The 16,871-nt window shown below is 31.3% G+C and overlaps 1 protein-coding gene across 3 annotated transcripts; it reads left to right on the top strand.

The window, feature by feature from the left end:
* The first annotated feature begins 5,207 nt into the window (after positions 1-5,207).
* LOC134686106 (uncharacterized) lies at positions 5,208-15,908 on the top strand. 3 transcript variants are annotated; one of them, XM_063545780.1, is made up of 5 exons: positions 5,208-5,341; positions 8,063-8,429; positions 11,490-11,600; positions 14,040-14,188; positions 15,326-15,908. In XM_063545780.1, exons 2-5 carry the CDS (start codon positions 8,093-8,095, stop codon positions 15,497-15,499), a joined length of 771 nt encoding a protein of 256 aa, XP_063401850.1. In that variant the 5' UTR covers positions 5,208-5,341; positions 8,063-8,092; the 3' UTR covers positions 15,500-15,908. The 3 variants fall into 3 exon arrangements, with proteins under 3 accessions (XP_063401850.1, XP_063401851.1, XP_063401853.1); XM_063545781.1 differs by having other exon boundaries at positions 8,066-8,429; XM_063545783.1 differs by lacking the exon at positions 15,326-15,908 and adding an exon at positions 14,547-15,012.
* The last annotated feature ends 963 nt before the right edge of the window (positions 15,909-16,871 follow it).

Genomic DNA, 16,871 nt, shown 5'->3' on the forward strand with positions numbered 1-16,871 from the left:
CTAGAAAATATGGCATAGAAATCTAATATGTTATATATAACCCTAACATACTGCAGATCACCATAATTCATGTTAACATTTTTTGGCTTGAGCTGCTTTAAAAGCAGTGGATTAACAAAAATCATGTTTTGATTGATGTATTATCAATTCAAGAAAAAATTCCTATAAACATGCTTTGATTTGAAACCAAAAATAGTACCAATTCAAAAATAAGGTAAAATACCGAATCAGCTTTTTCCCGCCATATTTTAAAAATCAAATATCTCGAGATATAAGGGGATCCATGACCTATCAATATTTAATTAAACCTAGTTTGTTCTTCTCTCAATGCTCATCCGACATATAGTAACATTTTTTAATTCTTCATGTTTAAAATTATGTTGTCTTATTAACCACGATAACCCTCATACCAAATATTCTTATTTCTAAGTAATTCATGTGTTTTGTGTACAACAATTATTGTTTCTTTCAATACAATTGCATCAAGTTCACTTAATTTATATTTCACGCATATGCACTTCGGCTAAACAGGAAATGAAACTGAAAAACATATTATTATCAAGAACATATGAAATAATATGAACTGAATTACACATACATGTACATACATCACAAATGTGCTTATTAAAACTTCTAGCATGATGGCCATCCATAACTTTCAGAAAGCATACGTTTCATTTACAAGATTTCAATCGCACAGTATTTTTCATCATGCAATAATCGCTGGATCGTTTTTGTTTATCTTATTCTTGATTAAACATTTTATTTAAACATCAGTTTCTGGTTTCTTTTCCGGGTTTTCTCGTTTTAATACCTATCTTTGACTTGACAATTTTAAATGCTCCAACCTTTATGATGTTTTATTGGAGTGGTGCATTTATCATAAAATTGATAATGAAAATGGGGAATGTGTCAAAGTGAAAACAACCAGACCATAAAGCAGACAACAGACGAATCATGAACACTTCTAGGCCTTTGTAAGGCCGTTAGTTTTCTCGTTTGATTTTTTTATATTGTCATACCGGGGCCTTTTATAGCTGACTATGCGCTGTGGCCTTTGCTTATTGTTGGTGGCAGTACGGTGACCTATATTTTGTCAATTTCTGTGTCGTTTTGACCTCTTGTGGACAGTTGTCTCATTGGCAATCGTACCGCATCTTCTTTTTTATATCCACATCTACAAGATGTGTTCTGTTTTTATTATAAATTAAGTTACATCTTCTCCATATGTATAATGTTTTGTTAGAAGCTGTGTGATAGGTTTTTTCAATCGTCTGAATTTTCATTGATACCATATGTAGAACAACAGCGGTAATATTATGCTCCACTTATTTTTTCCTTTGTTAAAACGACACATCTTTCTTTGGTCTGTTGGTTACTGGTTTTCGAAATTTTCACCTACATGGGGAACCGGAATTATGGCAATTTGGCAGATACAATAAATCAAAATCAAACTGTTTATAGGCATATGTCTAAAAAAGGTAACTATTTATCAATCTAAGTTAATTCATTCATTCTTTACGATAAAGCTTAGTCTATACTTTATAAAAAAAAGTTGAAGTCATTTAAGATCTACCCTGCTTTAATAGATACATATTGTTATAATAGCGACTAACAATGTGTCGTATTTTGTTAGTATGTCAGTTGTTTGTATTAAAATTGTGAGACTAGAGAGACAACTTAACCATCGTTATTATCATTTACACTAAGTATTGCAGATCATCTCTCTTGGCCAGAACTTTAACACAAGTATATCAATATCACAATAAACAATCAACACTCGAAATGAACCGAATACTGGTACACAAACAAACACAATTCAAGGTACAGCATTTATTACTTAACCGGGAACTCAGCATATTACATAACACAAAACAAAGGGAGATAAGCAGTTTACATAAATTGTTCCAACATATTTCTATATTGAAACACTAAAGCCTATATATAGCAAATACAACACGAATATAAAAAAGAAGATGTGGTATGATTGCCAATAAGACAACTATCCACAAAAGACCAAAATGACACAAACATTAACAATTATAGGTCACACCCTACGGCCTTCAACAATGAGCAAAGCCCATACCGCATATAGTCAGCAATAAAAGGCCCAGATAAGACAATGTAATACAATTCAAGCGAGAAAACTAACGGCCTTATTTATGTAAAAAAATGAATACTAGAAAACAAAAGCCGTTTCTTCTTACAATTTGTTTGATTCATTTTAAAGAGCCATGTAGATAATCGATTCAACTGTATAAGAACGATTTCAGAAGGTCTAATTACAATACATATTATTATATGTATTGCAAATGTCGCTTTAAGATAATACACCCAGTGTCATGCACACAGTCATGCATATATAAACTGACAGAATAATTAAATACTCTATGTGTAATTTATTTAAACACTATATAAAAATTTAAACGATTAAACCAGTTGAGAATTAAAATCAAGTAGACAAAAAAAGTAAAAACAAATTATGAGAAGATCCAACATTCCGAAAGATTTACCAACAACATCTTAGCTAAGCTATGGGTGTGGTTGGAATTCCATACTAGAAACATTTGAAAAAAGCATTTTTTTTGTTTTAATCAATTGTATAATTTGGACCATATCAATTGAAATGTAATGATAAATAATTAAACTCGTTTAGCAAACAGGTGTTATCTAATAGCCATTAATGAATTTGTTTGACAGTCGCATGAAACAATACGTCTTTTGCAATAAAACATTAAATAAACTATTTGTTAAAATACTAAGGATTTTCTACCTCAGGAATACATTTTCTGAGCTATATATGGTGAAAATTTAAGGAATGTGTGGTCCTCAATGCTCTTCAACTTTGTACTTCATTTGGCCTTTTTTACTTTTTTTACTCGAGCGTCACTGATGAATAAAAAACAGGCAACAGTAGTGTACTGCTGTTCGAAAAAGATGAGTCATTTGTGTGTCTTTCTATGTTGTGATGTTACACCAATGTTTAATGTAATAAGGGTTGAGGTAGGTACCTATCAAAGCGTTCAAACCCGCTTCATTTTGATGCACCTGTTCTAAGTCAGGAATCTGTTCAGTATTTGTCATAAGTTGATGTGGTACATACGTGTTTCTCGTTTCTTGTTTATTTTATAGATTAATCTGTTGGTTTTCCTGTTTGAATGGTTTTTCACTAGTTATTTTTAGGCCTTTAATAGCTTGCTTGTCGATGTGAGACAAGGCCCCATGTTGATGACCGTAGTTCGACTTATAATGGTTTAATTTTACATATTGTGACCTGGATGGAGAATTTGCGTGACTGGTGCAAATACCAAATTTGAATTCATCTGGTATCTATGATTAGCTTATTTAGGATCTCAAAATGAGCTGAATGTAGAGTTATTAGGTTTGATAAGATTTCGAATCATTTTTTTTTCTTTTCTTCAGCATATGCTAGTTGTGATAACTAGTTTGATTGCTTGATTCATTCCAGATGATTCAGAAGGTATAAACGTGTAAATCAGAAGACTTAATGAGGTTGTCATCAAAGATTACGTTTGAAGAAATTAAACATGCTGAAGAAATTTTTTAAGCGAAAAGAGTCACATCTATTGAAATTGTTTGGTACTTTTCTGAAATAGAAGTATACACTATTATATTTGCATATTAGCTTCTTTTTATTCTTTAGAATATATTAAGAAAAAGAAATATTGATTGTTGCCTTATTTATTTGGTTTTTAGATTTAAAAAAAAAAATATGTACCTGTAAGATATCTGGTGCAGATGACACACTTAATTAATGTCATTATTTCTTTTTTTAACATAATTGTACACCTAGATTATATAGATTTGTTTACTAACTGTAAGATAATTGACATAGAAAGAAGATGTGGTATGAGTGCAAACTCTCCATCCAAGTCACAATATTTAAAATTAAACCATTATAAGTCGAACTACGGTCATCAACATGGGGCCTTGTCTCTCATCGACAAGCAAGCTATTAAAGGCATAAAAAATTACTAGTGAAAAAACATTCAAACAACAAAAAAAACCCAGATTAATCTATAAAATAAACAAGAAACGAGAAACACGTATGTACCACATCAACATATGACAAAAACTGAACTATTGCTAAAGAAATTCATGTATTGCACATTTCTGGACAATCGCACTTTTAACTCTAAATGGATTCATGAGATTTAAAAAAAAGTCGTCTCTTAACAGTATTTTTTTTTACATAATTGATTAAAAAAAATGCAAAAATTTAATTTCAAAAATTTCTGTATGTTGATATGTACATGATGAACATAATGTATTAAAAAAAAAGTAAAAACAAAAAAAAGCCAAAAGGTGAAAGTTGAAAATGACAATTTTGACCAATTTTTCAGATTAATTCAAAATAATTTTATTTTACATATAAAAAAAAGATGTGGTATGATTGCAAGTGAGACATATCTCCACAAGAGACCAAAATGACACAGATATTAACAACTATACGTCACATGCTCGTTTATATATTTAAAATTGTGAAGAAACTAAAATTTTGCTCTTTTTCATTTTCGGTGCTTACAATGTATACATTATTGGCTCTTCAATCGAATTTGTAAAGTCTTGTTTGGTTTTTTTTACCTTTAAAACAAAACCTGTGAACTATTTCGGAGCACATTCATCCTCAATCTTTTCGAAATGTGTTCTATGTAGTGTTTGTTGACTTGTTCGTCTTTTTTGGTCGTTATTCGGTTTGTGTCATTGCGTTGTCAAAGATTCTTCGTCTTATGAGTTCGGAGATGTACATAAAAGAGTATATGTTAGTATTTGTTTCAACTGATAAATGGTTGATTTTACACATATATGACTTATGTTTAATTTTACAAAGAAAATATGGTTATTGTTTTAATACAAGTATCACCCCTTTCATTGTCAGGTCATAGGCTATATATAACAATAACTTAAGTATAAATTAAAAGTAGAGAGAAAACAATAGAATTGACTGGAAGTACATATGTAAATCTTTTGTTAAAAACCTTTCCTCCTTTTGTTTCTTATGAAACGGATATGAAAAGTTATTAATAAAAAGTACAAAACACTTATCTTCTATGACGATAGCTAAGTCGAATCGGAAGCTTAACAGTGTTCATAGAAATAATCTAAATACAGAACAGATTTGTATATCATTGAAAGATCTAAACAAAATAAAAAAATCACACTTTGATACATTAAAATAAGAAAAGTTTCCTGTACGGCTTTTAGAGTCTAATTCATGTATTTAAAAAACCTAGTGAGCAGAAGTGAAATACACCTGCAGAAGATGCATAGATGTATTGCACAAAAACTATGAGCTAAATTACTAAAAGCAATTTTCCAAGTAAGTTGTTTTTGTATTTTTCCGAAAAAGTATATTGGTTTATCATGTAAAAAGTTATCAATGGTACCAGGATTATAATTTAATACGCCAGACGCGCGTTTCGTCGGTTTATTATGTAAAACTGTATGTAACATGGTATCTGATGATTCAAATCAAAAGAAAATTCCTGACGCATAACCACGCCTCATCATTGTTCAGTCTAAAAGTAGGTGTTTAAACGATTAAGTGTGCTTAATGTAATTACTTGTATTTTCTTTTGGAAATCCGTTTACTATGTTGATAAATATGATTGACAAATCTCCACAAGACACCAAATACATAATGTTAACATAAGGTTAACAACCATATGTCAGCGTACAGCCTTAAACAGTAGGGCAAAACCACAACCTAAAGTAAGCTATAAAACGTGCCGAAATGAAAATGTGAAAACAGTTTAAACGAGAAAAAATAAGTTCACATTTAAATACACCATTATGACGGAAAATATGACATTCAGCACAAACGAATATCACTAGATTACAGGCCCTTGACTTGGAACAGGCATATACAGAATGCAGCGTGGTTTAACCTGTTCGTATACGCCAAACTCCTAAACAAAACTCATAACAGGGTTGAATTGGCCCCCTTTTTAACATGATTTATCTATAAGATCGATTAATTTTTTGGCGGGCTTGGTTAACTACAAAACAGTAAAAAAATGAATGTGGAGGATTCTTCTACAGTTGAGCAAAACTTTTAAACCAAACTCTAGTGTCTATGCAATAATTTAGTAAATGTAATATAATTTAGATTGTGTCACAGAATCCTTGACTAAATAATTGATCTGTATTGCATAGATTACGTTCATTAAAATTCCAGACACGGTCATTGCGAACGAGTTGATATATATATATACATGTAATCACTTTGAGATGGTGCAAAAGAAAAATAAGGTTCAAAGAAGAAAAAAACCTATACTTTACCAAAAAATCTTTAGTTTTGCAAATGTTTGTATAGTGTTTCCAATGTCAACATTCTGATTGGCTGACGTTATTTTGTTATGAGCCCGAAGACATACTTCAGTCATGTGACCGTGAAACTGAGATATCTAAATCGCAGAAAGAACAGTTATTACTGTTTTAATCTTATCTATTTAGAATACGTTTTTTGAGGTGAATGTACACAGTGTATGTAGAAAGTTCTTGAATATTAAACAAAAAAAAAATTAATAAGATAAAGGTTTTTGCTGTTGAATGTATCAAAAATGCAATGCATATGTGTCTTTACTTGGTTGGCCACCAACTGTGATTAACAGTAGTACATATAGTCTGCTTATAAAGGGGCACAGTTAGTGTCAATAGGTATGCTTACGGCCTACTGATAAACTTTGTAGCGACAACGTACATAAATGTTGTCAATGAGAAAGTTTACGGCTTCAATACCTTATCACACAGTAAGTATATTTAGCATTTTTACCTTTATCATTTGGGAAGATGGCTTTAAATCAGTGTTAGCAAATATTTGTGCCTTCAGATATTTCAAACGACAAAGTAATTAAATAGGAAAGCAAGCGATTTGATGGGTAATTTGCAGGTGTAGTGTAAAGAGTAGATAACTGTCAACCAAACAAACACGTAAGATATCAACATGATACTGTTTACCACACATCAACATATATCAACACTACTATTTTTAATTTGTTCGGAAGTTAATGATAAGTTATTTCATAGTTAGTAGAACACTGACTGGTTGCCGAGATGAAAGTTTGTAGCCGGCCTGCCCTTGTGGTCTATCCTATCGTAGATAAAAGTGGTTATGAGGTTCGGTTAAATACATCGTTTTTTTTTTGTGTGTTTAAAACGAAATTGATACTTTAAGTTAAAATCTTAAGTTTTGTATCATGAAATCTCACAAAACAGGAAACAGGAAAATGTGTCAACATTCTACAAATTAATATTCAAGTATACACTTCAACATATTTAGAATTTCCCATACCAACCCATATTCATGATCTATATCTTAATCAAATGTGTATTTCCAAACAAAATATCATTCTAAACTGGAAATGACATTTATTTTGTTTATTCTATGACCACTGAATGAATTACAGACTCTTGATTGGGTGTAGTGATGTTTATAGAGAAAAATCATAAATCGTCGCAAAAATGTCAAAAAGAGATATATTCGTATAGTATATCAACGAAAATAAGATGGTTTACAGTGTACGAATATAAAGTTTTTAAGTGATGATATTAAAAAATTAAATTTTTTTTTTTAATATTTATAAGAGTTTTACTAGCTTATATGCAGAAGCACGTTTTGTATGCAGCGCAAAAGGGTTTACTTCATTCGAAAAATATGTGCAAAATTGCATTTACAGCACGTGAAATAAGTTTATAAAAATCAAGAAACACAGTCGGACTATTTGTTTATACATAACCTCACAATTGTTGCCATCCAATCATAACTACGGATTCTTATGAAACGTACATGTAATTCAACTACAGAATGATATTTTTTTAAGGGGGAGCTGTTATTTTTAACAATAACATTTGGACCTGTAGATGTTTCTTTGTAAAACACGTACTGTTATCAAGTCGTTTCCTTTATTTTCTTATATTTTTATTCAAATCTTTTATATTACATTATATTACATTATATTATTTGATTAATATCTTTGTTATTGATATTTTAAAACCAGCATATATTGCACATAGTTATGCTGTCAATTTTTGTTAAAAGCAGACAAAAAGAAAACGGACTCTGGTTGGGATGTCAAAGACAAATCCTAAAGTAAAGGTTAATAAAAGGATTCATGAAAGGAAAACAGGCGGTGATGCAGGATACAAAGACTGTGTAAGCACTGAGGAACAATCCGAGTATGAGGAAGTAAACCCGAATCCTACAAGAAGTCACCGGAAAACTAATGTTAACATTGCACTCAATATAACCAACAAAGGGTCCAATCAAGTTAATTCTTGGCTTAAAACGAACCGTGTTCCATGGCGGTTGCTACTATTTATAAGTGGCTTTGTGATCACAATAGTTCTGACAATTATTGTCACTTTCTTTTCAACAAAAGATAAATGTTCAGAAAAGAAAACACAACGTTAGTATATTAAAAAGTAATTTATCCCCAGCAATGTTTACGACATCATTGACCATAGATGAATTTGACGAATTGTTTTACATTGTCTTATCGAGGCCTTTTATAGCTGACTATGCTGTATGGGCTTTGCTCATTGTTGAAGGCCGTGCGATGACCTATAGTTGTTAATGTGTTTGTGTCATTTTGGTCTTTTGTGGATAGTTGTCCCATTGGCAATCATACCACATCTTCTTTTTTATATGTTTACACAGTTGTGCGCCTGGGTCCAAATTATTATCAAACCAAGACTTGAATGCTGCTTTCTAAATATTGTTAATACAACAGAACTATAAACAACTCTTTTAAGTAGAACGTTAAGTTAGCTATATAACAAGATGTTACCAACAATTTTTTTCAGAAAAATGCCTGTACTAAGTCAAGAATATAACAGTCGTTTATCACTCGTTGATTGAAACAGTCAAAAGTCATATTCAATTTTTGTTAAGAGACATCCTCTTTTCTAGAATTTACCTTGGAGTTTGATATGTCTGTTCATGCGTTTTTTTTTATTCCACATTAACAAAACACACATTTGTCACCAAATGTGAACTTAAAAACCACAAAGCACCAACAACTTGATTAAGAACACCTGCATCTTTTGGGTCAGAGAACAGTCATATTTTTTGGCAACCGCAAATTTCTGTAGTATCAATATAAAAATCACATTATCATAAGCGATACAATTCGTTTTAATATATTTCTAGTCTGCACATTTTGAAATCATTCGATACATGTACGTAGCGTGTTGTATCCAAAGATATATATTACATTAACATTAGTTGTATTAGGGATTTTCAATAGATATAGGAAGATGTGGTGTGAGTGCCAATGAGACAACTCTCCATCCAAATAACAATTTAAACCATTATAGGTTAAAGTACGGCCTTCAACACGGAGCCTTGGCTCACACCGAACAACAAGCTATAAAGGGCCCCAAAATTACTAGTGTAAAACCATTCAAACGGGAAAACCAACGGTCTAATCTATATAAACAAAACGAGAAACGAGAAACACGTATATATTACATAAACAAACGACAACTACTGTACATCAGATTCCTGACTTAGGACAGGTGCAAACATTTGCAGCGGGATTAAACGTTTTAATGGGCCCAAACCTTCTCCCTTTTTTTGAAACAATAGCATAACATCACAACATAGAAAAACATACGATAAAATATCAATTGGCAGACTTAACTCAATCAAAAAACGAATTCAAGTTTATTTGTTCTTCAATTTGGTGTGACCTTAAAACTGTCTAGAATCCAGCGTCATTGGTGACACGGATTGCATGGGTAGACAAAAACGCATGTATTGTATCATACTTAAGACTGTTATACTTGATAAGTTAAAGAAGTGGTGTGGCTAACAGTCTAGGTATTATATCGGCAATTTTCAAACGATTATGTTTGTAATGAAATCTTTAAATTTGTAGCTTTTAGATTTAAATTATCCCTTGACATCTTTTTATTACTTAACACCTTCGATTGATTCTATCTCAACAAATGAATATTGAAGTAGGCGATACAAGTATTTTATCTCCGTATCATTGTTTTAAACATTTATTTTAACTATCTAAAACTACACCCCTGCAAAATCATATCTTTCTCGCGTGTCTAAATCATTTTTTTTAATTTAATATTGGATTTCGCTATATGTTTCTATAAATTAAATTTATCTTATAATTATTAGAAAAATGAAATAAACAAATAGGGTCACCGTCCATTTACGCTCACAATCTGCCTTCGAAAGAATCATACATTTTTGTAAAAGTACTAATTTTCTGTCGAACTGATAGGAGAAAAAGAGGTAATATCGAAATAGAAAATAACTAAATTACAGTAATCGCTAAAATTCAATGATATCTACATTTTAAAAGTCACCTGGGGCCACCAGGAATTGATTTTTTGGAATATTTTTTGTACCATATGATAAAGTTACAACTACTAAACATGCTAAAGGTAATTAATAAAATTTGTAATGAAAAATAAAAATTTATGTTTTTTTAATTTTATACCCGCGAGCCTCCTAGTGAAAATATATTGATACACGATTTATGAAAATGTAAAGAACTTCTATTCAAAACTTGATTTTTCCATGTTAACATTTCAATTCTAAACGCCGATTTTTTTTCTATCTTTACAAATACACGTTTGATCTTTATGTTAAAACATTGATTTTTTACGCGTGTGCACTTTTCAACGATTTCTATAAGCTCGGCATTCAAGTCATATATACATTTTTCATATTTGATTAAAAAATTGTTATATTTACATAATGTTTTCTCCCCTAGACATACATATACTTTAACTTTGAATGAAAACAAAAAAGTGTCGCATAACTACATTTTTGTTCTTACACTTTTCTTTTGGTTATTCGATGAGAATATATTAAAATAATACAACGGATGCATCAAATTTGATACAATGTTTGTGCTTACAAGCAAACCTCATAACACATAAATTAGTCCGCTATATGTATTAAAATAATACAACGGATGCATCAAATTTGATACAATGTTTGTGCTTACAAGCAAACCTCATAACACATAAATTAGTCCGCTATATTTCTCGCTTGAATTGTTTTACATAGTCATTTCGGGGCCTTTTATAGCTGACTATGCGGAATGAGCTTTGCTCATTGTTGAACAACCCAAGTGGGAACAATAATTGTAACATTTCTATGTCATTTGATCTCTTGTTGAGAGTTGTCACATTGACAATCATACCACATCTTCTTTTTATATCATCATCAACGTTCTTCTTGACTCTATGTTATATGACTGTTGCAGAAGATGCCGACTAGGTTAGTTGTGGTAATCATGCGTTTTCAGTTTTGTTTAGAAATAAATAAATTGATATGCTAACGTCTATGTAACTGACTTGAATTTGTAACAACATTTTTTTTTTCAAACCTATTTTACGTATAACTCTTACGAGAAAGATAAACAAGACACAGAAGGACAAACAAGTATGTCTATGATATATGCAATTTCATTGGTATTATATTTATATAATTTCAGAACATACATCATGTTTATCAAATCCCTGTCTTCATTCTGGTTCTTGTTATGAATCAGGCAAAAATTACGCCTGCGTATGTCCAAATGGAACAGAAGGCAGTCGTTGTCAAGGTGAGGTAAACTTATATGCAAATATACCATAAATCAAATGGAAAGCATATACATTCAAACTATTTTAACTTTATCAGAAAAGTTTTCTATTATAAATTTGAAAAGGACGATAAATTTTAATGCTCTTCAACTTCGAACTTTATTTTGTCTTTTTAACTTTTTTGATTCGAGCATCACTGTCTTTGATATACGACCCATTTGCAGAATTTATCTTTGTTTCAAATAAAGACATATTTAGCATGAATAAAGTTTTATCCTGTCCAGAACTATAGAAAAAAATTTACATAACATTTCATTGCATATATATAGATGCTACCACTGCATCGAGTGTAATATGATATTTATCCACTCGAGACAGTTAAATTTTCAAATTTAAAGTCCGAGCTGCCTCGGCGAGGACTTTACAATTGATAATTTAACTGTCGAGAGTGGATAAATATCATATTACACGAGATTTCTTGGTGAAATCTGTTTCTCCACTTCAAACCTACGAATTCTTTTCTATATTTGCACAGAGATAGCTCTCATAAGGAGCACGTGTTTAAAGCATTTATCCGGGGAGAAGTAATTCGTTACAGAAGATAAACAAACATTGATAATGACCTTAGAGAAATTCTCTTAAAGTTCAAACAGAATTTGATAAATAGGGGTTACACTGACACTGACACTGAAATCATGTCTAGCTTCAATGATGCCTTAACCAAAGAGAGAAAACATTTGTTTTCAACTAAGAAAGGGAAACGTAAAGAGGAAATTCCTCTTGTAATCATATGGCAACTAAATATAATCCTTTCATAAGCAAATTACGGAAACACCTTTTAAAACATTGGCATCTCCTAAGAGATAATGTGGTTTGCAATGAAGTATTCACAAAAACACCGATAATTGCTTATAAAAGGCACAAAAAATTATCAGATATTCATCAACCAAGGTAAAGAAATCATATTTTTTAAATATATAGGACAATGATCCCTGATGATGGCGGACCTATATAACAATATTTTATGTATCATAAAAAATACCGCCGAAACGCTATATTAGTGTAGGATTGATTGCAAACATATAAAATTTATAAATAGCATATATAGTACACACTTAATAATTTCTTAAACATAATTATAGATTATATGATATAATTATTGCAGGACATTAGTGAAACCAATATATTTCGATAAGTTTCCCAACATGAACCTTGCAATGTTCTATGAAAACAATGATAGTAATTGTGTGAAGATGAAAAGGGAAGCCGTGGATGTTGGGTTTCGCCTTATCTTAATTGTTTATTTTTCTACATTGGCTAGAGATGTAGGGCATATCCTGAAATCAACGCCACTTTGCTCATTTGAATATTATACTCATAAAATCGGATACGGGTCACGGAAATTATATTGAAATGATAGGGATTTTTGAAAAAATGTCTATTTTAACTTTAATTTTAGTGATAGACAGGTTGCTGGGGCAGAAAATAAATATATACAACAATATACACCATTTAAACACAACATAATGACTGTCGTTGCAGAAATCAAGGTTCCTGAGCTATTTTGAAAATCGAAGCGAGAGGCTTTTAACATTGCAGTATAAAATACAGGCTTAAATGGCTGAAACGTCAAATTTTTAAACTTCGTGTTGAAAATTGGCTAACAAGGTCATTAGAAAAACAAGTTGCCGGGGTGAAATTGGAAACTTGGATGACAAAATAATAAACCAAACCTTGTATGTGTAGTTGTTGAACTCTAAGTTCCCACGTAAAGTTAAAATGCCAATATTTTAAGAAGAATAAACTCACGAGAACACGAAAAATTCACTTAATTCGCGTTCAATGCTTTGATTTTGACCGCCTGACAACTTTACGGAAATATCAAAATGATTATAAACAAGGACTCTGTGACGGGCAACTTATGATATCCGTGTTTTAAAGATTTTAACGATATCAAGCCAGTCTAGGTCAAACTATAATCACGTGGTACAATTCTCATTTACATATTATGAATATTAATAAGCAAAAGCACTACTAATTCTGGCTAAGGGGCGGGTTGATATCTCATAAACATGTTTAACCCCGCCGCAATTTTGCGCCTGTCCCAAGTAAGGAGCCTCTGGCCTTTGTTAGTTTTGTGTGAATTTTAATTTTAGTTTCTTGTGCAAAATTCGGAGTTTAGTATGACGTCCACTATCACTGTACTAGTATACCTATTGTTTTAAGGGGTCAGCTGAAGGACGCCTTCGGATGCAGGAGTTTCTCGCTACATTGAAGACCTGGTGGTCTCCGGCTGTTGTCTGCTCTATCGTCGGGTTGATGTCGCTTTGACACATTCACCATTTCCTTTCTCAATTTTTATCAAACCAACCTCTTTGCTGTTAATATATTACTGTTATTGTATTGGTAACGTTAATAAATTTTTAACTATGATATTTTTCAATTTTTATTACTTTTAGATGAATTTTATGAAGCGATAACATCACACGGATATCCGTTAGAATACAATATCCAAAGTCCTAAAACATGGAATATTAATGTTGGTGATGGAAACACTGTCAGAATCAAGTTTACTGATTTTGTACTCTCTGCTGGAGAAGATGTAAAAGTATGTTTATTTTTCACCAAGTGTGATAGAAAAACGCATTACACATTTTAAACGGACAATGGTATCAAAATAAACATGCATCATTCCATAACATATTCGAGCTTCCAGCTACAATTTTGGCAAAACGGAAGTACTGTTTCTACAGAAAAATGCAATACCGTTTCGTCTTACTAAACAATTTCTGCCATTCTACAAGAGAAAACAACAACAACTATATCATCAGTTGAACAAATGTTATAATTATACATGGTTAAATACATGATCTTATTGGTTAATAGGATGATATCATTCTACTTAACAATGTGTTTCAAAAATCAATATAATTTTATATTCTATCCGACCTCCTATATATTTATAGGGACATAATTGGTTAAAAGCTTCCGCGCAGAGACCGTGTATATTTCATAAAGGGTTAGTGGGCTTGGCTTATTTCAATACACGGTTAGTAGTGGTGTAAACAAAAAACAAGGCGTTGAGGAAAAGTGTTAACTATTTCTATAAACGAAGTCATTGATGATGAACAATTGAAATACAATATAAATTTATTACACAATGTACAAATGACCTGAAACGATGAACACTAGTAAAACGTCAGCACTGGCACACCATTTTACATCTTATGTGTTATCAAAGAACGTCTTGTCAATTTTCTCAAAAAGTACCACGGAAAATTGACAAGACGTTATCTATAAATATGCAGTGTCTACATCACAATTAATATAAGATGGTCCTTATCTAAAGACTTTACGCGTTATGTTCTTGTATCATTTTATTTATGTAACAGTTGTCAATATACAAATGTATGTTTCATTGTACCTTTATTTTCCTTTGTTGTATGACTAAACGTGTCTCAATATTGATATGGTTGGGTATTGATTGTTCTATGCATATTTTAATGTTATAATATAACATGGATGTCAGCCAATATGTGACACAATAATAAATAAGATTATTATTATTATCTTATTATCATTATTATTTGTGCATCCAACTATGAGCTTTCTATATGTCTGGGTGTTCAAAGGAGGGTGTGTTCATAGGTTAGATTTAAAAGCACGATGTTATTGTATCATTCTTCATTAATTTGTTTATCCTTGTACATGTATATAATTTTACTTATTGTTCTTTTTATATAAGATATATAACGGACAACCTTTGGGAATCTTCACGGGTTATACTGGAAATACTCTTCCACAAAGGGAATGGACATCCACAGGAAAAATAGCGACAATGGTGTTTACATGTTCACATTACGACTGTCACACACAGTCTGGATTTCGTGCAGTTATTTATAAAAGAACTACAATTTAATTTTCGGAACATGCGTACTTTGTTACATTAGTTAGGATGAAGTCAGGAAATGTTTAGGATCATATATTTTGTATAATTACACCTTATATAAGAATGCCAGCTTTTGATTGGCTGATAGCCATTGTATTTTTTGCATATTCTAACTTTTTTTCCTCATTTGAAACGAATCTGCCTGTTTTTCACCACTGCCGGTGAATATGCCTCAAATACCATGGTTTTTGCCATTTTGGATATTCCTTTTTTACCCTCGCGAGCATCTTCCCGCCATTTTTTTTTTGGATATGACGTTACATAAAGATAGCGCGAACGCGTATACGTACCTGTATAGTTCCCGCGGTATATTTTATGACAGTACTTTTCCTCAAATAAATATTTCCTTTTCCTAGTACAGAGAGTTTAAATTAAAATTTATTCGGTGTAATAAAACAGATATATCATGTTATGGAGAGGTATTTGCAAACAATACAAGTCTTGGGACAAAATTTCCCTTGCCTAGCGGCTCGGGAAATTTAAGTCCCTCGACTTGTATTTTTCGCAAATACCCCTCCATAACATGATATATCTGTTCATATTTTTTGTATTATTAAAAATACAATTGAGATAAGATTGGTCTGTATTATAACATTCTTTCTATGGTACTTACATCAAACAGTTCATTCTTAAAATGTATGATGCAGTATCAATTGTTCTTACTGATATTTGCAATTATAATCTGACTTATGCTTTTTATCATAAAACAGTCCGAATTCTTAGAGATCGTGGTTTTTTTAACAGAACTAGCTGCATTAACAGGGTTTTGGGTTTGAGAAAAAATGATAAGCCGGAAACAGTTAAACTTTTGAATTAGTTTTGGATTTTTCGAAATTTTGTCCTTAAGAATTAGATACAAGACATGTAATGTCGAAATACACATCTGGAACAATAAAATTGATACTGTCTTTGTTATTAAAGTAGCTTAAAAGTTAGTGATCGATTTTGTCTAATAATAATCCTTTCGAAAGATCAGGAATGAATGATCTAGTCATAAATTTCGACAAAAATATTTTTGCCCCCTCATGTGTAACTGTACACTTGTGTCAATACAGTATGGCAGGTAACCTATTGCAAATCTAATATTCTATCCAAACTAAGTGGCAGTGAATTTCTCATCTTCATTTTCAAAACGCTCTGCACTACCTACGTAAAGCATTCTAAATAAAAAAAAATACATAAAATATTTCCAGTGATCGCTTAAAACCAATACTTGATCAATTAGTTTCTAAACTGAGTTACCATACTAAAACTTGTGTTACACACACCGAGTAGCAAATGCTACTTTCAGAAAAATTTTGCTTTTCTGTCAATTACCATTTTGGGTTTTAGTAAATAACTT

This window comes from Mytilus trossulus, chromosome 10 (assembly GCF_036588685.1).
Source record: "Mytilus trossulus isolate FHL-02 chromosome 10, PNRI_Mtr1.1.1.hap1, whole genome shotgun sequence".
Taxonomy (NCBI): Eukaryota; Metazoa; Mollusca; class Bivalvia; order Mytilida; family Mytilidae; genus Mytilus; species Mytilus trossulus.